The sequence below is a fragment of the Vanellus vanellus genome, assembly GCF_965231255.1.
Source record: "Vanellus vanellus genome assembly, chromosome: 1".
NCBI lineage: Eukaryota > Metazoa > Chordata > Aves > Charadriiformes > Charadriidae > Vanellus > Vanellus vanellus.
This window is the reverse complement of record NC_138905.1, coordinates 69,193,150-69,216,451: the sequence shown is the minus strand read 5'-3', so window position 1 is coordinate 69,216,451 and position 23,302 is coordinate 69,193,150. Positions and strand designations below refer to the sequence as shown.

Genomic DNA, 23,302 nt, shown 5'->3' with positions numbered 1-23,302 from the left:
ATGGGACAGGCACCGTCTGGGATGTCAGCAGCCAGGGACCTCGGTCAGGGGGTGGCTGTGGCACATCCCTCTTTCGGCAGGATGGTTACGCTAACCTTTGTGCTCAACCCGACGTCTTCCTCCTCTTCCCCCACCCATCCCAGCTACCCAGCTGCAGCAGAGGGGATGCAAGGCCTGGCGTTTTTAATCCAGTAAAACCCTTGCTGTTAATCACGCCAGACAGAGCGAGCAGCCTCCCCGCCATGCCTGCTGCAGGCTGGATGCTGCTGCTATTTCTGTCTGACCTCCTCAGCCTGTCCCATCCTTGAGGCGTTTCGTACTCTGCTTGTTGTTCAACCGCCCTCCCGGATGGTCAATGAGCTTCTTGAACAAAAGGAGATCTACTCAGTCACCCTAAAGACATGCAAAGTCCTTCCGTCCCACTTCCTTCTAATTCAAAAGTGCCACTGAAGGCCCTGCCGTCCCCTTACCCTTTTCACCACCTTATTACATACCAGCTCAAGAAGCCCAGCCCCGGCTGAGATTGCTGCTACGGTCCTAATATAACAGGAGGGGATGCGTATATACTGCAGAGAGAAATGATGATGAAGGACCAGAGAAATTCAATTGGCTGCCTTCGCACTTCCACATTGCTGGGGAGATAAGGCTTTGTCTTTTCTGAATGAAGTTAATCATACTGTGACCTTTTTGCAGGTGTTTTTCCCCCTTCCTTTCTGCCTATCTTTGTTAGCTTTGGGATTTTTTTAAAAGGAGAAATGAAGGCCATTGTATCCAGTCTTGAAAGGGAAGATTTAGGGAGGTAGATTACAGTTACCCAGTTTGGGAGTACTCTCTAGTTTTTAATGCCTAGAATATATGAAATACGGTCAGAAGAAACTGGCTATCTCTAAAGCTGTCAGATCCAGATCCTCCTCATTGTGGCATCTCTCCCAGTGGAGGCAGCACTAAGTAGCCATGCTCGTAATTCCTAGTTTCTGGGAATTGCCTCTGTGCCACTCTTGGCCCAAAGCATGCTCATGTGTGCTGAATAAGTAGCATCGTAACTGTCTCGCCAACCTTTCCTTGGCAGTCTCCTACTTAAGTACCGAGCAGACTCTTTCTTGCTGCAGACCTGACGAGTTATCCTTCAGATATGATGGCACTGTGGGAGGACAGGACAGGACATGCACTAGGCATGACATCTCTCTTGCTATTGCCCCAGAGCACCTATGACATAGGAGGCAATGTAATGACAGCATACAGCTCCATTCCCTTGCGCTTCCCTCTGCCTTAAGTAAATTTCAGGTATGTGATGTGTAAAATGCTCTTATGCACGTAAGCACAATGTGTTTTCAAAAGTCGGCCTTCACTTCTCTCTTTTATTGGTAGGCACTATTTAATAGCTTCAGGTACATTGCTGTTTTCAACAGCCACAAGCTCACAATTGGATCAGTTGCTTTCACTTAGTCAACGTTCTTTGTCTTATGGGTAGTGATCTGTACACACCCAAATTATGGGATGAAAAGGGAGGAAAGGCAAAGATGGGAGAAGGTGGTATGTCAGTTCTTTCAACACATCTTTCTTCACCAAAGACAATACCCAGCTGACAATAATAGATTCATGCCTCTCCTTGTGAGCCTCCAGCTCAGCAGAATTTTCTGCTTTCCCTTGGGTAGAAGTACAAAGATGTGGAGCCAACTCTGAAGATCAAAGAGGTGGACGGCCTGGAGCTGGTGAAGAAGTTCTCGGAGCAGATGGAAAGCATGCTCCGTAGGAAGGTTGAAGCCGTTGAGGTATGACCATAGGGATTATGGGAAGAAAGTCCTCTCCTGTCAGCCCCAGAACAGTAGACGCAGACCTTCTGCTGTACCAGGAGTGTGTGGGCGCAGAGGTTGCACGAGGACTTCCTTGCCCAAGCAAATGCCTGCTGGTGCAGCTGGCTGCTCACTCTGAGCTTTAAGTAGACGCTGGTGGGAGGATGTGGGCGTTCAGACAAGGCAATGCTGGCTTCTCCCTCAGCCCAAAGTAGGAAATAAGATAAAAACAAAGTCTAGGAATAAATGTGAGGGAATGAACACTCTTCTAAAAGAGAAGAGCTGTTTGAAGAGGAAAAAAACTCAGAAGTGAAAATAATGTTCATCCTTGCATGATGCACTCTGGCCGTTGAAGACTAGTAGCTTGTTTCAGCTGTGTGTGTGGCTTGAAGGAAATTCCTGCAGCCCCTGAACACAAGCTGCAAAGAAGGTACTTGGATTTCCAGCTGTGTACATGGGGAAGCATGGAGGAGGTGGCAAGAGGTCTTTAGCTGTTGCTGCGTTGGAGATCAGAGCAGGTAATTGTTACGGCCCCTCTTATTTCTTGCATCTTAGGATCTATCATATTCCCTTATGTTTACCCAGTATGAAAAGCATATTTCTGTAGTCACAGACGCTTGACTGTTTAAGGCGTTTAATGTGGAAAAGTCATCCAGAAACACGTCATTTGAATCTCAAAGCGAAATGTGGGCATATTTAGACCCAGAACTTTGGCCTATAACATTAAATTCATAGCCAGACTTTTCCGGTGTTTGGATTGCCTTATCCTTTTTGAAGGAGCAAAAAGTAGTTTTGCTGAGACTGTCGCTGATTGTGCAACCCTGAAAACATGTACATGTTTAGCTGGATTCCTTCCCAGTCTGTACCAATTGAGAATCAGTGCCCTGAAGCATCGTATTCAAGAATACCAGTTGATTATATTGTCTTCCATAAATGGTAAGAGCTTATAAATGGCCACAGCATCACTGAGCCCTTTACAAAATCAAGTCGTGGTCTTTGTCTTGGTAACAATACCAGATTGAGACTCCCACAAGGCCTTTTCCTTTGATGAGATACTGACATCAGGCTGGGTCTGAAATGCCTTTCCCATGGCTTTTTGGAAGAGTTCATGGAAAAATGAAATTAAATCTCTGGCTGTTGTTTCTCCAAATGGACATGTTTCTGTTTGTGTATGTCCTGTGATATCTAAGATTGCTCAGGGGTTTAGCAGGGAATCTGCAGTAAGTAGGTGTGAACATACTCGGCAGTAAATAGCTGTGAATACACCTTCCAAGCTGTAAAGCTGCAGCATAGAATGACAGGTCAGCAGAAAAAGGAGGGAAAGAGGGAAGTTTATAGCCCTGTGACTGTGTTGTGGTGAAGGAGGCAGTCGTGTGTCTTTTCACTAACTGTGTGAATGGCTGATACAGCTGGAAGAGCTTCTGGAGGGCTTTCCATGGCACCCCCTCATCTGTCTTTCTGTGTGCTTGCATTAGAGGTTGGTGGAAGCAGCAGAAGATGCAGATCTGAACCATGAGTACAACTCCTCACTGGAGGTAAGTTTATCTCTGTCAGTGACAAAATATGACACGCGTCCTCAGAGACACTAGGCAAAAGGCAGGCTTAGCAGCACCCAGTCCTGTTGGGCTTCTAGACAGGTTAGGAGTTTCCTCGTCCAGCACAATCAGCTTGTCTAGAAACCTGTGTGAGTAAGCAACTCCCTTGGCAGATTCCAAACCTGGTAACGCCTAGGAGGTCAATCCCTTTGGCCCTGTGAGGGGAAGGATTTGAGAAGACATTGGGTTGTGTGATGTTGTTGGCATTACATCTACTATGCACCAAGGCTGTCATTATGTGACGCATTAGTGCAAATTAGCTGGCGCTTTGTGGGTTACTTGACTGGAAAATGAGCTAAAAATTGAGTGTGTGTGTGAGCAATGAGGAGGATGCTGTTACAAATACCCACAGCAAACCGTTAATCCCAATGAGCTGAGTTTCTCACCATCTCTCTCAACAGCTCTCCTCATCTTTTCTATACCCTCAAGACACCCACTTGTCAGGATTCCCTGTTGGGTAAAAGCGTGGTGCTGCCCAAGCAATTTGGATAATTGGCTTTCTGTCAAAAACTGTAGCCAATCTATGGGATTATTACTGGTGAAGGGAACTGGAGTGAAAACTCTGAAGGAAGTCTGCTGTCCCGTGCTGTGCAAGCAGGGTGCTTGACAGAAGTACGGGCTACCCCGCAAGTACACCTCTCCATGCTGGGAAAGGGTGGGAATGAAAATGCTTCTTGAAATCAAGCTGTCTACCAATTTCACCTCTCCTACCTCTTTATTTAAGAATCACGTTACAGTTGTGCTAGTTGGGTCAGCTACATTCACAGTAAGGATCATGGGTGAGTGGAGGTACATGACCAGGTATTTGCACACACAGTTCACAACCCCCGAGTACTGTTAGTGCTTGAACATAAATCCTTAAATAACAAATAACCTCTGCCCTCAGATAAAGTCAACAAAAACATCTTAAAAGCATCTGTTATACAAGGGTAAAGAGTGTCCTGAAGATACTAAATTGACTGTAGATGCTGAATCCCCAGTGGCTTTCCCAGAGGGAAAACGGTGTTGTCTTTGAGCACCTTCTGCTCTATCCTTTGATGAGCACCTTCTGCTTGCAGTGACAGAGTGAAGGGATAATCCCGGATGGATGTACATCAGGAGTTAACTCCAGTAAATGACAGCTGCAGAGACAGGGCAAGTAAGGTCAGCATCGACATGCCCTGTAGCAAACCTGGGAACCAGACCCAGTGACACACTCTGGTTAGTCACTTAAATATCTCTAAGGGACCACAGGAATCTGTCACTGTGTCCCTTTGCTCTCAGGTGGCAATTCTGCTACCAGTTATGACCATGCTTTCAGTCATGGGGGTGCCTGACAATAAGAAACTGGGCAGAAACCATCATTTTGGCAGCTTGACATTTTTTAGTTGGTAATGGCTCTTGTTTGCTGCTCGTCTTGATCTGATTTGAAGCCTGAATTCTCCAGATGTCCCTTTTTTATGTTTTAAAGAGTGTTTCTTTTCAGGCAGTAGTGGTAATATTCTGTCTTATTCTCTCTTGTTGCCTTTCTCTTTTCCATTGTCTTCATCAACAGTTTGATTACTACAATTCTCTCCTGATTAATGACAAGGATGAAAATGACAATTATGTGGAGCTTGGAGATGAATTTATTTTGGAGCCAAATGAGCATTTCAATAACCTGCTGGTGAACACAACCTACAGTGATATCCAGCTCCCCACCAACGTCTACAACAAAGGTAACGGCCTCTACTGGCCTCTACTTTCTCACTACTAGGAGGTTGCTGTGGAAACTACCAGTAATAATGCTGAAAGAAAGGATGTGAACAGAAAAAAAACAACTGACAGAAAACAGGTCTGGAAAAGTACTATCCTAAGGCACGGTCATGTCTGTGCTGTAGTCTGTCACTGTGACCACAGTGCTCTTAGAACTTACAGTGCTCTTTTGCTCTTAGACCTTTAATGATCGACAGTCCTCCATCTTAGGCAGGCAGTATAGTCTCCTAGGGTTCATCTACCCAAACAAAGATGCTGTGAAACAAACTGTGGTGTGAATTTATTGGCAATTGTTACTCTGTACAAAGCGTCAGGTTTGTCAAGGTCTTTAGGTGTCAAGGATTCTCATCTGAGAATTTAGACCCCAAGTACCTTTGTATTATGATGCACTAACACCTCCCAGGGACGCTCTTAATTTCCAGTAAGCGTACCCATAGGAGACTGGGGATAATTCACAACTGCTACTGGGATGTGACTGTTCTGGGCTATTTTGTGTTCTCAGCCAGCCTTTGGCACCTGCAGGAGTCCAGGGAGGCACCAAGACTCACATGGCCTCATCTGTGCCCAGACTGCGTCCTCTCCCCCTGCATATGCACACCACTCCAGCTACACACCAGAAACTGGTCTGTCTCCAGGCTGGTCAGCACACTGCCAAATCTGCAGGCTGAGACACCAGTTGCAATTGTCCTAAGTTTACTGCTCTTTTTGGCCAATGTTTGAAGCTGCCTGAACTGGCTCCTTCCCTACCTCCCCATCTGGTCTTCCCCTTGCATATGTTTTGGCAAGGAAAAAAGTTCCGTTACTTCCCTCATAGATGTGAGCACAGTCACCAGCGCCTGCCCCATCTCGTCCTGAAGTTTGTAAATGTGCTCCAAGTCCTTTGTTATTTAGAGGGACAATAGAGGGAGTTCTATTTCTCCCATGACTTTAAATTAATTCCATCTGGTCCGACAGCCCCAGACACTAAAATCTTGTGCACAATAGAGCCACCAGCAGAGATGGCCGTGGGTATCGACGGCAGAGATACATAAAGTAGGCCGCTACCTACAGCGGCATACTGAAAGAGGTGGCCAAATGGCCGCTGTCAGAATAGAGAGGCAGTGGCCAGCTAGCTGATTTCTTGCCTGTACAGCTTGACCCAAGCTATCCAGCTTGGCTATGGCTATGGCTGGAGGATGAGCAGGAGACGGAGGAGAAGGGCAGCTGCTTCCACGCCTACAGCTTCTGCTGGGAGCAGTGCCTGGCAGTACTGACTCCCCCTCTTGCAAACAGCAACAAGTCTGGCTCTCCACAGCTATTCTGGGTCCCTTCCTGCATAAGTTACTTTGGGTTCATTGTTGGGGAGTCACAGTTCAATTTTCCCCCTGTTTTGACCAAAACCACCTTTACTAAAGTGACTAAACAGGAAGCGGTAAGTCAAAGCCCCATCCCTGTCAACATTCATACAGTTAATCCTAAAATGACCAGTTTCTTATAATTCCCTATTTCTATTGCTGCTGCTGTGGTCGGTCTCCTGAGGCAATGAGTCAACGCAGACACCAAATATACGCTGCCTCTTACGAGTTCTTGCAAGTCTGTAACTTCCTACTGATTCTGATGAGACCAGGGGCAAGGGAGGACAGCCCAGGCTTTGTGAAAGAAAGGGCAGGCAAAGAAGAAAAGAATTGTTGGGAGAAAGAGGAGAGAGAGAGAGAGAGAGAGAGAAACGGCATGTAAATCCTAGAGCTCCTCTGTCTTTAGGTAATTACATCTAGCATAAATATAAACACTCTTTGTAGAAAGGCTGTTCCACTTAGAGGTGCATAAGGCAATGCCTTACAACAGCCACATGTCCCTTCTCTGGCAGCAGCTGAGTCTTGCCTGGACAGTGTGACAGTTGTGTTCAGCACTGTGCTGGTTTTCCTGCGTCTCTCAGAGCCCTCTTCCAAACAGACATAGCGCCCAAGGGCAGACAAGGCTGGAAAGAGAAATGGGAATAATAGTCCATGACCAAGCTGAGATCACTTGTAGTGGCAAGTGGTCACCTGCCCTCCAGGATTTACCTGGATGGTGCATCCAATTTCCTTCGTGATGCCTGTTGGAAAGCTGGAAAGCCACTGCTGAGGGGATAGATGTCGTTGTGAGGGGGGAGATTGGGATAAAGGGACGTGGCTTTTGCAGACCACAATGAAAACCACCTTTGGACAAGGCTGTGTTCCTCCTGGGGTTGTCTTTGTTCCCCTCCCCTCCTTCATCGGGGGTGGTGGGTGTCCTCCCCTCTTTTGCATGCTTGCTTTCCCCGTTTTCTATTCTTTTCCCCACAGACCCTGATATCCTGAATGGTGTTTACATGTCAGAAGCCTTGAATCCTATTTTTGTGGACAACTTTGAAAGAGATCCCACACTAACCTGGCAGTACTTTGGCAGTTCCACTGGATTCTTCAGGCTCTACCCAGGTAAAAGAGCAGAGATCAGCTTCACTCTTTCAGTGCAAAGCAACAGTCTTGCACGACAGGGGTTGTGCTGTGGAAAAGCCCAATCCAGGAAGTTTGCAGGCAGTGTGTCCCCGTGAAAGGCAGGGTGCAGTGAACAAGAAATACTCTGTCCATGGGCTGCGGCTGCTGCTGCTGCTTAGGATGAAGGACTAGTGTCCACAGCAGGCATAAACCCCTTTTCCACCCAAGAACCAGCCTTCCAGGCGTGTTGTCCTTGCGACCCCAGAGGAGTCTGCTCGCAGGGTTATGCATCAAGGAGACTGCCCTCCAAAAAGCCCACAAAACACCGTGACAGGACCTGAAAATCTCACAGGTGGGGTGCGGAGGCTGCATGAGGGCACCCTGCCTTGTGCTCCCTGTGGCATTTAGTGGTGGCCACAGCCTCTCTCCATCGCCAAGGCCACACATGGCAGATGCAGCTGGTTGGCCTGACTTGTTATCCGCTCGCCAGCTGCAAGCAGCATGTAAGGTCACAGAGCAAGAGGGAGGCCCCGTGCTTGGAGGAACCCACGAGATCCTCCCCAGCTGTAGCTTGGCCTGGTGGCCCTGTCAGATGGCTGCATGCCCTTGCTCTGTGACCTGTCACGTGTTGTGGAAGGGGAGAACAGAGATGACTGTGAACAGAGCCTTTAGGAAGGAATCTGGGACACATCCCTGTCACTGCTGCTGCTTTTTTATGCTCTCAACCACCCTTGGGGAGAAAAAGATGTTGTTGAGAATTACATCAAAGTGGCAGAAAGTTTAAAGTAAGTGCAATTTCTCCCCAAATTCAAACTGACTATATCTAGGTACATTTTTTAAATAGAAATTTAATAAACAGTTTACTGAGAACTGCTGAAGACCATGCAGCTCTGCTTTTATTTCTGCAGAATGGCTGTTGCTGTTGCTGGCCAGACTTGCGTGCCCCTGCGGGGCAGCCGGGTCTCAGCAGTGAACAGCAGAAATGCGGGTGCCTGGGGAGTGGGGAGCAGATGCCTGCCTGCCTGTGTGTGCTGATTGCTCCTTTTGCTGCTCCCTTCAGGAATAAAGTGGTTACCAGATGAGAACGGAGTCATCTCCTTTGACTGCAGGAATCGTGGCTGGTAAGAGTTTTGGAGGGATTTGCCCAAAGCACCTCCCTGTCTTCCTCTCTCCCTCTTTTCCAAGGTGACACCAGTTACTGCCCCACGCTGCTCCTGCGAGAGATTAGGGGATACATAAATGAAGGCAATACCAGGTTAGGAATACTGTCCTCCCACCTGCCAGTGCCAGCTTTCCATATGGCATCTTACGTGTGCCACGTGGAAATCACCGCCAGTGTACCCTTCCTTATAACTCTCAACCAGAAGGACAGGGCTGTTCAGACTCCAGCAATGCAGGGCATTTACTCAGTCCACTCAGCATGGCTAAAGGAGGCTTTAGCAGTTGTCACTCCCTGCTGAATCTGGACATAGGTCTGCAGCAGGCCCAGCACTTGCCAATGCAGGAAGCGAGGTACTGGGGCCGGCGGGAGAGGCAGGTTGGTAGGAGGGGACCCATCAGATTGCCCAGCCTGACCCTGCTGGATAGCTGTGCTCGTGGTGCACGTGAGCGTGTGGTGCACGCTGCAGCTAGCTAGCAGCACACCCAGCGTTCCCCCTCCCTGTATGCTCATCCTGCTTCCTTGTATTCTTCTTGTTATAAAGGTACATCCAAGCGGCCACCTCTCCCAAGGACATTGTAATCATCGTGGACGTCAGTGGGAGCATGAAGGGCCTGCGGATGACCATTGCCAAACACACCATCATCACCATTTTAGATACTCTGGGAGAAAATGACTTTGTCAACATCATTGCAGTAAGTATGTCCCATTTCCAGTGCTGAGTTGTCTTCCTTGTGCCTCATACCAACCCTTCAGCCCCTTTAGCAAACTACAGGTGTTACAGTGGCGTAACTACAACACTTCGTACCTATGTTGGATGAGGGAATAAAACCAAGTACCCCTGGGAACTCAGCTTCGTATGGTCAGCAGGGTGGCTGCTTAGTCATCTCACCCCACTCTATGGAGGATGTCAGCTGCACCTCTTTCCTTAACTACAGATGTGATTGCAACAAATAGCGAAGTGCTGTAGAGACACCTGAGCTAACAGGGACGTGAGCTAATAAATTCACCTACCATAGCATAGCGTAGCATAGTACTGTATTTAGGTCCAGTAGCAGTATAATTCTCAGGATAATGTTTCCAGGTTAGAAAATTACCACCATAAGCCATTTTGTGCAGCAGCATCCTGCAAGACTGCAGTCCAGTGTCAATCTGCACAGGCCTGCATGGAGTTTGGTCAGGTTGCCTGAGTGTTACTCTCTCCCATTTTAAGCCCTACCGGGATGAGGATGGGCCAGTTACCCACAGAGAACCAGCACCACTGACAAGAGAAAGCAAAATCTTTCCTTGATCCGTGTCAAGACTGGGAGCTTTGGTGCCAGGTTAATGTCAAATGGCCGCTCATTTTCTAATTTTCAAAGCTAATTCAAGCACCACCTCTTTCCCCAGGCTCCTTCCTATAACATTTTGCCAGGGCATGGCCACTGAAATATACAGTCTACTTTTTGTTCATTGCTTCTTATTGTGTAATATAGTGAGAAAGTCCAGTGGTGACAGCTCTGTCTTTATACAGCTGGATAGATGGAAGAGTGAACAGTGTTGGCATAAAAATGGAGGGAAGTCATTAAAGAATTTGAAATATTATATGTTCTTCAAAAACAATTCCAGAAAGAGCATATATATTCCTTTTCTGTACTCGCACCAAGAACCTACTGGCTCAGACACATAATTTGACTTAAGCTCCTATTGATCAGTTGAGCATCAGTGGCCTCTTAGCCATGCTTTTAGGAATTATGCCGTCTTGAACCTTGCAGGAAAAGGTTTACACCGGCATGTTTTACCTCACATATGTGTCAGGCTAGAAGTATACACCCTACTAATTATCACAGTTTGGTGGATGTGTGATAACTTGACGGATTATCATTCAACCATGTGCCAGAGGCATCAGACATAAGGCTACAAAACCACTTGGGAGGTTCAGTTGGCCACTGGGGACTCACAAAGTCTCCAGAAGTCAAAAATATTTGCAAATATTGCTAGAAGTAAGGCCAGGGGCACAAGCTAATAGACCACAGAGAAAATCTCTATCCTGTGAGCCGGGGGGGGGGAAGTAAGTGTGTAGATATGCTCAGACAGAACTCAGCAAAACACTGTAATTAACACATTATTTAAACAAATACAAGATTTATCAAAATTATAATTTGCCATGATTACTACAAATAAAATGGCATCATGCTCCGTACTGTTTTTTGAACATCCACCTATGATGTGAACCCCTTTTGTGAATTTTCTCCCATTACAATCCCTTTCTTTTCACTTTCTCTTTGCAGTACAATGATTATGTTCATTTTATCGAACCCTGTTTTAAGGGTATCCTGGTCCAAGCAGACAGAGATAACAGAGAGGTGAGTAGCAGGCTACTACTGATGTTATTCAGGTAGTTCTCTTAAGTACCTGGGGCTAAGATGCTGTGACATGAAATTCGAGGGACAAGAAACAACCGTCTCCCAGAAGTGTGTGGATTCGCATTTCAGAACCAAGCACCAGTTCAGTGGTGTGTGCTGGCTCCGTGGTTAACCTTTGCTTACACAAATCCTCTGTAACATCAGGTCAGCTGCCAACCTGAACAGCAGCAACCAACTTTCCAGTATCACAACAGGCTTGGCACCACCGCTGCTGGAGCACGAGTGAACCTGGGCCAGGCTGCTCCAGAAAAACAGCATGCAGGGGGCAAACATTCTCCATCTTTGAAAACTCTACATGGTCAGCCCTTGGAAAGGAGAAAAATCAGCCCTTTCCCAATGAATGCATTCTCAGCCTGGCCTGATTCTTTGCCAGAGGGAACCACCAGCAAGCTTTCTCTCATGAGACTTTTTGCTGCTCTGATCCAGGAGGGCTCAGCAGCCCTGAGGTGGTCAGCCTGCATCCGGCTGCTCCACCACCCTCTGGGCTGACTGGTACTTTTAGCTTCTATTAACACAGAGGTAGCACGTCCCTCCATGTCTTCAAACAACCAGCTTTCTCTCCAAATTTCTTTCCCAGCTTAGCCCTGGGTCACAGAGAATGACTCCACAGGGTGATGACTCTGTAGTGTTTCGTAAAGGAATGCCTAGCCTTTGGGGCATTATCCACCCTACAGAGAGCACTTTCTGAGGGTGCACTTACAACCATATCAATGCCTGTTAAAATTTGAATGCTTGCTTATTGCCTTTCTTTTTCCCCAATCCTGTCACTCTTGCATGCACAGGAATGTGGTTTGTTTTTTTTTCCTGAAGGCGTAGATAAGGGAAAGTCTGATTTCTAATACTTTTGTCCCTTGCATGACGTTCCACAGACCAACAATGGTTCCAGCCCACAGACTGAGAAATGCAGTCCTGTTGTGGCTCCTTTGCCATAGGTGCACCATGATGGCACTGCCAATGGAGCGGTCACTTGACTTTCCCACCTCCACCCATCACGATGCAGCAGTGAAGGAACAGGTGCCCGAGGGCACAGGCTTCTCCAGGTTATCCTTTCCTCCTCTGGTTGAAGGGAGCACCCTGCCTGCAACTCATTGCTGCCTTTCTGCTTCTCTTCTTGCCAGCACTTCAAGCAGCTGGTGGATGAACTACAGGCAAAAGGAGTGGGGACTGTGAACAAGGCCTTGACAGAGTCCTTCAAAATCCTGAGGGAGGTAAGAGAGTCAGTGCCAATGCTTGCATAGGGCACACATGTCCCTGCCCACCTCTACTTTCCCCTCTACGTCTAATGACTTAGCACATCCTTCATGGGGCTGCAGGGGGGAGGTAGTATGAGCTGATCTCAGGGGCCCCAAATTTGCGCCAGGCAGTATGCAGGAGTGACCTGGCTTTGGGGAGGTGATGGTTGGTGCGTGATGCCCTGGGGCTGCCGATGCCTGTCCAGGAGGGATCAGGAGCCGGCGAGGCTGTGGCCTCATGATGTTTCCTTAACGAGCCCCACAACTGGGCATTGCTCAGGCACCTTGATTATAGATGGTGGCAATAAAATATAACTGGTCAGCTGAGGGCAACAATTCTGGTCATAAGTAATGTTATTAGTGAGCCCTGGTAAGTAGATGATGATGAAGACATAAAAGATTATTCTCAGGCTTCAGATTTATTCCAATGTCACTTTGCTGAGGATCAGTGCTTGAGGAAGAAACCACAGGTACAGGAGAATTAATCAGTCAATCTGATCATGTCCTGTGATAAGAACCGTGAATGATTCATTGACTTATGTGAACAACTGGGACCCCAATAGCCTGGAGGTAAACATATGACTTAACTCAGTTTCTTAAGGAATGTTAACAAAAGAAGGATCAAGAACCAGCTGAACACCCCCACCTCCTCGTGGCACTGTCTATAGTGGGGTTGGCCTAAAGATGCCAATGCCTTTGGTGCTTGTAAGAGTATGTACATGGTATGATGCTAGTGGCCATAATGATGGCATTGATGTTAAAGGTAGTGTGCTAGAGGTATTGACACCCTGGGAAGGATTCCTCACTCTTACTTATTTTACAAACTGGAAGTTTAAGTTTGGCTATGGGAATGCTGTTCCTAATTTATGCCAGTGCAAGCATGATCAGAGTTGAACCCAGGGATGGTGGTAGCTGAGCTGACTTGTCAGTGGTAATAGAAGCATAATGGCTTTAATGGCAACCTGAGAAGAGTGTGGTATAGCCTAGACGTTCCATTAATAGGCTGGCAGCGCTGCTAGTAGTACTAGTTCAACATCTTTGGGGGAAGGTAGTTACTGAGATGACCCAGGGAAGCAGTAATGATATAAACCTAGAACAATTACATGGATTAGATGCCTGCTAGATTCATGTACATGTATCCTTGCACTTTGTGACAAAGTTAACTTTGTCTTTAAAGTCAAAGATCCAGAGCCTATATAGGTCTGTGTTACACAAATCAGAGTATTTAAACATTTTTTCCACCAGAGGAAAAATGATTTCTTAATGTCTAATGTAGCACTAGTTATGTACACCAACAACAGATTAAAGCAGCCCAATGCAGTACAACTGCAGACTCCCTCAACCAGCACAGCTTTGAAGGTCTCGGTGGAGAGTAATGGAGAACCCTAAAGAAAGCCTGCTTGCCCCAGCTGAAATAGCAGCTGGTCATGCCAGGCACAGGCGCCCAAACTGGTCTGGTCCCACTAATGAGGAGACCTCGCAACCTCCTTTCTGGCAGGCATGGCTCACCGACTAGACTAGGCATTCTTCAAGCCTCCAGGAGCCAGGACCTCTATAAAACCCTGCATTACTTTGAGCCAGGCACACCCGTGGGAAATAGAAGGTACGTGGTGGAATAGCTGAGACCGAAAAAAACAACTGTCCTCCACTGATATAGCTGGACGTAAAATACCTCCAGAGAGAGAGTGATGTCCATACCGCCCAGTGGACTAATGTAACTCCACTGCAGTAACAGGGAAGAAACTCTTTGGCAGGTGGAGAAAATATTTTTCCTCTCTTTGGCATCAAAAATGCAGTCAGCAGTTTAAGTAAAAATCACTTATATTGATCCTTGACTAATGAGCTCAAAACAGCTCTGAGATTGCTTTTAGACAGTACAGCACCCAGAGGTGTTAAAACCTTCCTGATGTTACTCACTCACAAGGTGAGGTGTTGCTTCCCTTATGCCTTTCGTTATCACCTCAGATCTGGGGAGAGGACAACTGACTCAGGCATTTGAGCATCTTTCCTTTGAGCATCTGCAGATGAGGAAAGGTGGCTGTGCTTTCGGTGGCTGCTTGTGCCACACTTCTCTGCATCTTGGAAACTGCCGTCCATGAAAACGGAGCTCAGAAACAGTAACTTTGCTGTCAAAGAAAGGTGTGAAACTGGGCTATATATCTCTTCCACCCAGCTTTCCTTTCCCAGTAGCACTGGTTGCAGCTTTCTCGCAGCATGACAGAAGGGAGCTCACTGTAGCATAGGCCACGATTGCCTCCTCTGGGATCTCAGTCCAAGGTCACAGAAGCCATCAGGTGGGACCCCTGTTCGCAGCCAGCTGTGGGATGGCTGCACGTGCAGCAGGAGGCCTGCAGGACCTCCTGCTGGTCATTTTGCAGCTTCATCCCAGGATTTCTGTCTGCCTGGTGACACTCAGAAGAGAGAGAGATTGTGACTGCGCGTACATAGGCACACAAGTGTAGAAACATGCCTATTATCCTGCAGCAGCCTTACCCAACATGTAGCTTCCCTGGTAAGGGCTCATCTAGAGAGTGCCTTGATATCACCAGCTGGAGGACCCCAGGCTCTGCCAGTACCATAGCTTAAGGCAAAAGGGCACCACCTTCAAATGCTTGTATGCTTTAAGGACTCTCCGCAATCTCTTAGAGCTTCTTAGATCTATACCAGTAATAGGGGAGGAAAAGTGTTTGTTTCCATCACTGTGCCCTGAAACAAATCTGTGCTGCTGCAGTCATGCAGGTGGGAGAAGGGGGAACTTTGGAATTGGCCACTGCCTTCCCGTCATTCTCAGCTTGTAATCATAGCCATTCCTCACAGGCTGTCCTGTTATTGTTCACAGGAGCATATGCAAGAGAATGAAAATGAAAATCGCTACATCATACTGATGAAACAGGCTTTGCTGATTACAATAGACAACCAGTAATAATATCTGTAATGAAAGTGACTGCAAAATTTCCCTGGTAATTTTCCTCAGTCCAATTGCTTGTAGAATTAATAGCCCAGTAGAGACCTACTCAATGAGGTATGAGTAGTAGAGAAGGGTTGAGGAAGAGCACGATCTTTCACTGTCTTTGTTTTCCTCCATTATGTTCTGGGGTAGATGGGGCATATTTTAATTTGTGACGCAATTTGCAGAACAGTTTCAGGAGAACAGTTAGCCAGAGCCTCCCCTGCCCCTCTCTGCCATGCTCAATAAACCACTTAAACTCTCCATTTCAATTTAGCCACACACTGAGTGGTTTCAATAAAATATGCATCCCAGGGAAACCATGGTGTTAAGCATACATTTATAAAGTGCTTCAAAATTCTTAGGTATCAAGTGTTACCTTTTGAGCTCTTTTCTTGTTTATCAAGTTTTAGCCTATCTTGCTGCTACCTTCTCTTCGTTTCAACAACCTCAGCACATCTTGTCCTTTTGCCCTTTTCCTGTAGGATTTATACCCCTTTGTTCTGGCTGCTGCTCTGCTCTCGGCTGCTTGCAGGCTGCCTGCCTTCCCTAAAACACCATCCTCCCAACACTATGTAAGTGCTGCAGCTGAGAGCTATCAAGTGCTAAGCAGAGCAGAATAATTACCTTCCTTGTTTTACACACCATAGTCCTCTTAACACAATGTAAGACAACAGTCACCTTCCTTCAGACACTGTCACATTGTTAATTCCTATCCAGCTGATCTGCCTCTGCGGTATTTCTCTCCAGCCAGTATTCAGCCTCCTGTTCTTTCCAATGTAAACCAAATTGTAAATATATATATATATTTTTTTATAGGCATGCTGTATATATGTTTGTGTATATACGTACATATGAAAACACACACCTCTCATCCTAGTCATTATATATGACACTCTCAGGATTAGGTAGTGCAAAATCTGTAACTCTTATAGGTCCTCCTTTCTCAGGATCTGCTCAGAGTAAGTAGGTACTTTGAAAGCTAATGTTTTTCTGACCCTGTGGAGGAAAAGAAACCCCAGGCTCTCTGAGGCCACCTTGGAATGATGTCTCCTTGTCATGGTTTAGGCTGAACTGGCCACCGGGTGAGTGACAGATGCTTCTATGTCTTCAAAGACAGAGGCAGAGGAGGGGAAAAGAGACTTAGGATTTTAGAAGGAAATAAATTACTTGAATGAAATATTAATAATAATATAAAAAGAAAATAATGAAATATATACAAAACTGTATCAAGCTCCCAGGATGACAATCATGTCACCAGCTGGCACTGGGGAAGTCCCAGACTGGACTCAGTGATGGATGGGAACTGGATTCCAGATCGGGATTCAGGGTCAGTATCAGAGGCAGATGAACAGAGTCCTCCTTGGATGCCAGCCATTGAAGAGAGTCGACCCTTTGATCCCTCAGCTTTTATACTGAGGCAGAGGCAGATGGGATGCAATACCCTGTTGATCAGTTTTGGGTCACTTGTTCTGTCTGCTCCTCCCTGCAGGTGGGACACCTCTACACTTTTCTGCTTCCAACTCTCTAATGGGGCACATAACAAAGTTGGCTGCCCTTGGGTGTTATAGCAATAAGTATAAGCAAGAGCCTCTCTGCATACCATGCCTGGGCATAAGCTATAAACATTGGTCTTATCACTCTGAGAGTGAACACTGTCTGCACAATATCCTGTTAATTTCTGTAGTTAGAAGAGGCCCAGCTAAAAAGTAAAGTTACCGAACAAAACTGGTCCTGTTAAAACCTCAAACCAGGACACACCTCTTAACACCAAGCTGGTTTAATGGTGCCTTGACTCGCTGCTGAACTCAGAAGTTACATAAATTTTGAGTTTAATTATGAGTAGGTCACTCCAAAGTGCCTATATGTGGAAAAAAAATGGTGAAACTGGTAACAAACTGGATTTCAGCAGAACATAAAATTCTGCTTAACTTGAGTAAACTAGTGTAATACAAAGAATAAACCTATCTGCTGATGTGAGTAATCAAGAGAGTGTGGCTTCTTATGCCCCATCTGTGTGGGGAAGCATTCCCTTTGTGCACACAAAGAGGACTGTGTTACTAATTTTACCAGCAACAGGCTAGATGTTTAAGGACAATCTAGCTGTCTAGTTTCTCTGCTTCTTGTAAAACATATTTTCTGTTGATTAACTCTTCATCCTTTGGGATCTCATACAGTCCCAGTCAGGTATCAGCCCATGAGGCAAGTAGTCCAGCACCACCTTCTGTAATTCTTTCCCTTCCTGCTGAGCACAGATTATTCAAATGCTTTCAATTAACTTTTTCTTTAACCCTACCACTTTGTGACCCTGCCTGTAATTAATTCATTTTTTTTCTTTTTTTCTTATCACTTCAGCATGTACCCAGCCATTACAATATTGTCCTTTTGATGATGAAGTATGGAGGCTATAAAGCATCTCTGCCTGACCATTTCCCTCTGCTTTTTATCATCTGGCAACATACTCTTTTTACTGCCTTTCTTGCTTCTATCTAAACGTTTATGAATCTTTTCTTGATTCCACTCACATTTTTATGCACCTGGATTCTGCAGCTTATTTTTCAGGATATGCAAAGCTCAGGATTTATTTCCTGTTTACTAGTTTATGCCATTTTGCTTAATGCCATCTCTCGTTTCTTCTTCACTGGCTTTTTTCCTTCTCTGCTGCTGATTTTCTCCCCATGGGACGCTTGCCACCCAGTTTGAATTTTCAGTAATTCTGGAGGCCAGTCTGCATAAGAACGGGCAGGAGGAGATGGAGAGGGGCTGTTCAGTCATCTGGCCAGATGTGTATATAATCAGCACGCATGCCTGCGCACCACTGAGCTGTGCTGATGTTCCTATTGCTTAACTAGTAACTCTGTGCCAGGCTATAACTGCAAAGTAAACGGCAATGAGCAAACAAGGGAGTACAAGAGACTGTGACCCTGAATTAATTAGATCATGCCTGTTCCTCCTGACAACGTGACCAAATTTATACAGGAGAATACTTAGCTCTCTGCCTCATTCACCGACTGCGGCTCTAGTCCGCATCTCTTCAGACATCTGTTCTGTGGACATCTTGTTCCTCATCTCCCCTTCTTTCACGCTCCTGGGACTTCAGTCAGAGCAGGGAATTATGCTCAGAGCTTGATGCGAATGTTGTCAGATCATTCGCTACAGCTGCAGCCAGCCACAAAAGGACCTAAAAATCAGGGATTACCTCTTGTTCGTTTGTTTTCTAAATCTGTCTTTTTAATCTCTATTTCTATGACTCTGATGATCTCATTTTCCCTGTTGCAAATATCATCTACTCCTGTAATTAGGAGATTGCTGGTTCTCATACAGCATCTAATTTCTCAGTATCTCAGTATTATGAGGTCTGAAGTAAGCTACATGAAAAGATGTCTTAAATAGTTTGATGAAATGGTGGGTGACCTTAATTAAGTGTTAATTTAATAATCATCTAAACAAAACATGTAGATTGCAACAGTCTGGAATAAGCTGCTTTCGTAACTACAAGGTTCACATATCTGTGATCTGAAGCTCATTCTGACAGTATCTCCTGCACCATCGCGTAACCCTATGCCTCCCTAATGGACGCTCACACTAGCCGTTCTCTCCGCTAACCTGCACACAGTTGATCTCTGTCTTAGGAATAGCTCACTTGAGAATCCGTGTCTTTTTCCTACCTGATGGTTGGCAGCAGAATCCCATGCAGCTGTCAACTGTTTTCCCCCTTTCATTTGCACCATAGAGCATCCTGTGTTTGTTCCTGTTGTGCACCCTCAGCCTTTGCCCTGAGTCTCCTTGCTGAGCAGAGGGCATGTCTTCTGTGATCCCTCCTGGAGCTTCAGTTACCCTGTAGCTGGCACTGATGGCTTTTTTCTATGGTACAAGGTGTAGAAGCTTTTTGGACCACTGGAAACGTCAGACCTTGGGGACTCTGTAGAGGAAGACATGGGAGATCCCCACTGCTGGGTTGCACGACTGCAGCAGCAGAGGTACAGTTTGCCTCTCCTGTGTTGTGCTGCTCTGGTGACATGAAAGAGGAGGAGCATGCCCAACCACCTCATCCTGATTCAGTAATGCATATGGATGTTTTGTCTGAGAACAGCTAGTTAGAAATGACCCTATTACATCATCCTTCTCTTTCACAATCATCTGTACTGATATTGGTCAGTGATACAAGTAATGGGATGGTCATTCAGAAGCTGTTGAATCCATGCTTACTGGAGTAACCGGTTCTTCAGTGATATCAAGAGCAATGTTGAAGGAAGCAGGACTGATAATGTAAATGGTGGTGGAAGGAGACATTATGGTGATATTAGCTCTGAACCTGGTAATTTCATAATGAGGGACAATCACACAGGTAAATGTAGGAGTGGTGAAATGTCTGGGAAGATCTGGACTTGGAGTTGGCTTTCAGGTATCGATCGATGGTCATGATGTTAATCTGCAGTGGAACCACAGTACCATCCACGTTGGTGAAGACATTTGCCTTCTGTCCTAACACAACACTACCAAACCAGAAGGGACTTGTGAGCTGAACCCTAGAACATCTAAAAAGTCCCAGTTCACACTCGGTGCGCTTGTTCTCCCATCCAGTGCTTGCTTTCATTTTATGCAATTAGTCTTGCCACTTGGATACCTTTTTCCTCATTTATAAGATATAACTACTCCCTCCAGTTTAAAATTACTGCTGTGTTTGATATAACCTTAGTCCCCTTCAATTAGTCTCTCCTGTACACTCTCCATCTCATGCCATTGCCTCTCATTAATCTCTTGTGCAGACTTGTCATATTGTCCTCTTTCCATATTTTTTTACCCTGCATCAGTTTCTGTACCCTCCCTTGTTGATTAGCGTTTTCCTTGCCCAGAGCACAGAAGCGGTGAGATGCTGTGCCAGGAGAAGTGCCTACTGACACTGTGCTGGGAGCCGCAGCAAAGTAGCTGCTCTTTTTTGTGCCTTGATGTCCTCTGCCACCGCCTCTGGTGACAGCTAATCCAACTCCCGCGTCGCTGCTGCATAAGGCACTTGGTTCCCCAGAGCCGGTGTACCTGGGGGCATGAGAGGCGAATGGCTGTGCGTGCAGGACCACTAGATAAGCAACGTGGGGAGGCAGGGTCTGGCTTGCCTGCAAGAGCACGCCTGTTCAACACTTTTCCACATGTCCTTGGGAGCACATCAACCTTTGTACCAGAGACCCAGTGTACTTCCACTCTACCTGAAAAACATCACTTTGGCACGGATAACAGGTCATCCGTCATTACGCTGTGTGGCCTTTCTATCTGGCACGTTCATAACCTATTTCAGCTCTGATGGCAGTCGCCTTCTTTTTTTCACGTGCTCCTGCCTTTCTCTGCTATTTTTTTGGCAGGTTGATGGATTTACCCTGAAATAATGAGTCTGATTTCCCCCTCCTCTCACATTTTCTTCCATAAAAAGCGACAGTTATTGCCGTCAAATCAGAGTGGCAGTGTTTATGGTCAGTCTATAGTTGTTTTGCATAAACGAACGCGGTTGTGCAAGATGTGAGGCAGCAGGGAATGACACCCTTCCTCCACAGCACTTATTTTCTGCTTGTTACTTTACTTCTGTAAAGCCTCCTGTGGCCGCATGTGCTAGGAAGGGCTGTATAAATAAAAACAAATTATATGCAGCATACACACACAGTCCTTATTTAAGCAGAGCTCTTTCTGAGCGCAGGGTGAGGTTTGCAAGAGGAAGGTGGGATCTGGCCCATCATGAATAAATACGCTGCAATTACACGGAAACAGCCTGCGTTGAGATAACGAATGCTGTTCCTCTCTGTTTGTAGTTCAGAGACGCCGGTCAAGGAGGCTTGTGTAACCAAGCCATCATGCTGATCACAGACGGAGCAGTGGAGGATTATGAAGCTGTGTTTGAAAAATACAACTGGCCAGATCGGAAGGTTCGTCTGGGAAGCGATAAACAGAAAGGGGGAGGAAAGGTGCTACCCTGCTATGGTGGGAATAGAAGAGCGTGAGCCAGGAGGTCAGGCAGAGCAGAAGATTCCTATACTCCAATGTCCGCTTGCATCCTGCTGTAAACACAAAAGAAAGCAGCCAGACGGGAGCCTGCTGCAGTGATTTTAGAGGTGGTAGGATGGCATATGGATATCTGTAGGTCAGTGCAGTTTCGGGTTGATTTTTTTTCCATACTTCTCATTTTCCGAAGGTGTGGGCAATCAAAACATTTTCCTGATAAGATGATAAAGACTAAGATGAGTGTTTTAAAATTTAAAAAAACCTACTTATGCAAAGAATTTTAATGCCATCCAGGACTGTTTATAATGGGGCCTGTTTGGGAAAAGGTTTGGCTATTAGCAGTTCTTATGGTGGGCAGGAGAATGGCCCAGACAACCTCTCTAGGTGCCTTCCAGCCCTATTTACTTTGAGGTCCATGATTACAGGCTTGTACTAGCAAGAGCAGACTGTGAAAGTGGAATAGACCACAGCTCATCCTAAACCTTCCTGATTTATTTGTTTACCTCATCCCAGCTAGCAGCAATGCACAAAGGGAGAGAAGCAGCCTACTGAGAGGCCAGAGCATGGGGCTGTTAAAGCAGTTTATTTCAGGATTGGCTCTTTTGACATTGGTCAAACACAAGAGAAATGGTGAAGCTTTCTCTGAATGATTCATGCGGCCAGCTGTTCCCCTGGGTGAAGTATTCCTGTGAGCTATAAACCTCTCCGCATGCGGTTGCTGAGTGCCTGGCAGAGCTGCCATCATAAAAACAAATAGAATTTGCACTTCTGCCTTGTTATTCAGATGATCCCGGGCGCTACTTGGCTTCCTGAGCATATTGTAATTGGAAATGAAGTTCCAGCCCACAAAATCCAAAACAAATGGAGCAAGAGGCTCCTGTCTCTGTGTGAAAGCAGAGCTATTGCTTTGCGCCGCAAACAGGCATTCACTCCAGTGTATAGCAGGATGCCAAATCTCAGCCATTTGGATTCGGTAGCACATTACAGCCTAATTCTTCTGTTTCTGCATTCCCAGGTCCGGGTTTTCACTTACCTCATTGGACGGGAAGTCACTTTTGCCCCCAATGTGAAATGGATCGCCTGCAACAACAAAGGTGCTATGTGGCAATGGTTCCCCACCCGCCATCACACACATCACACGTGGGCTGCCACCACGGGGCCCTGGATCTCTCGAAGGCTTCCCCACTATAGCTGGGGCCCATGAGCCCTTGGTTGGAAGACGACCCAAGGAAAATGCAGACTCCACTAGTCCACATGAAGTGGGTCTGTGTCCAACTAACACAAGTCCTCCGTGCTGAGCCACCACATTTTTCCTGTCACGGTGCCAAGGGACACTGTGACCGAGATTCATGCTGGCGGTGGTCCACCCTGTGCTTATTGTCTCCCAGTTGCTGGCTTTTGACAATCTGTCTAAAACGCTGTCAGAAAGCCTGACATCTTTTGGCTGAGATGTAAAACGAACATCTCTAAAGATTTTTACAGCATTTTTCACAAGTTCTGCAGGTTAACCCCTATATCCTGGCCAAATTCTTTGTGTGCCAGTAGTTTCACTGAGGTACCAGATTAGTTTGCTAATCCCACCTTAAAACCAATATTCTCTGTAGCTGGCGTGAAATGGCATGAATGAGGAAATCCACCCAGAGTAGGTGAGTCACCTCTATGCATTTGGGGCCAGTTAAAAAGTTCAGTCAGCCCTGTCAGAGTCCACAAGGGTAAAGGAAGGAGGGAAAAAAAAAAAAAAAGCCTTCCCTGTTTGGGCCTGACTTGGCCTCAGCATGACTGGAGACAGTCAGCAGTGCTTGATACATCAGTATCCTGTTTAAAAAGGGAAAAGAAGGGACGACTGATGTTGGGGGCTGACTAGCCAGGTATATCGACTCTTTTCCTGTATGAGCAGTGGCTTCAGCAGACTATGAAATGCATGGGTGCACTTGCTACTGAAAATAATTGACAGACAAGAATTGCTGGCCTGAGCTGGGCATGTTCAAGGCTCAAACATTCATCTGTTAGCACT

General features: G+C 46.2%; 1 protein-coding gene across 1 annotated transcript in view; it reads left to right on the top strand.

Moving 5' to 3' along the window:
• Positions 1-23,302, top strand: part of CACNA2D4 (calcium voltage-gated channel auxiliary subunit alpha2delta 4) — a gene marked incomplete at its 5' end in the record, with an annotated part of 132,115 nt that overhangs the window by 10,766 nt on the left and 98,047 nt on the right. Inside the window, 10 exons of the mRNA XM_082479730.1 lie at positions 1,656-1,772; positions 3,269-3,328; positions 4,923-5,085; positions 7,426-7,557; positions 8,618-8,678; positions 9,261-9,411; positions 10,987-11,061; positions 12,240-12,329; positions 21,099-21,212; positions 22,304-22,382. Coding sequence (XP_082335856.1) covers positions 1,656-1,772; positions 3,269-3,328; positions 4,923-5,085; positions 7,426-7,557; positions 8,618-8,678; positions 9,261-9,411; positions 10,987-11,061; positions 12,240-12,329; positions 21,099-21,212; positions 22,304-22,382 — 1,042 coding nt within the window. The remainder of the gene's footprint in view (positions 1-1,655; positions 1,773-3,268; positions 3,329-4,922; positions 5,086-7,425; positions 7,558-8,617; positions 8,679-9,260; positions 9,412-10,986; positions 11,062-12,239; positions 12,330-21,098; positions 21,213-22,303; positions 22,383-23,302) is intronic.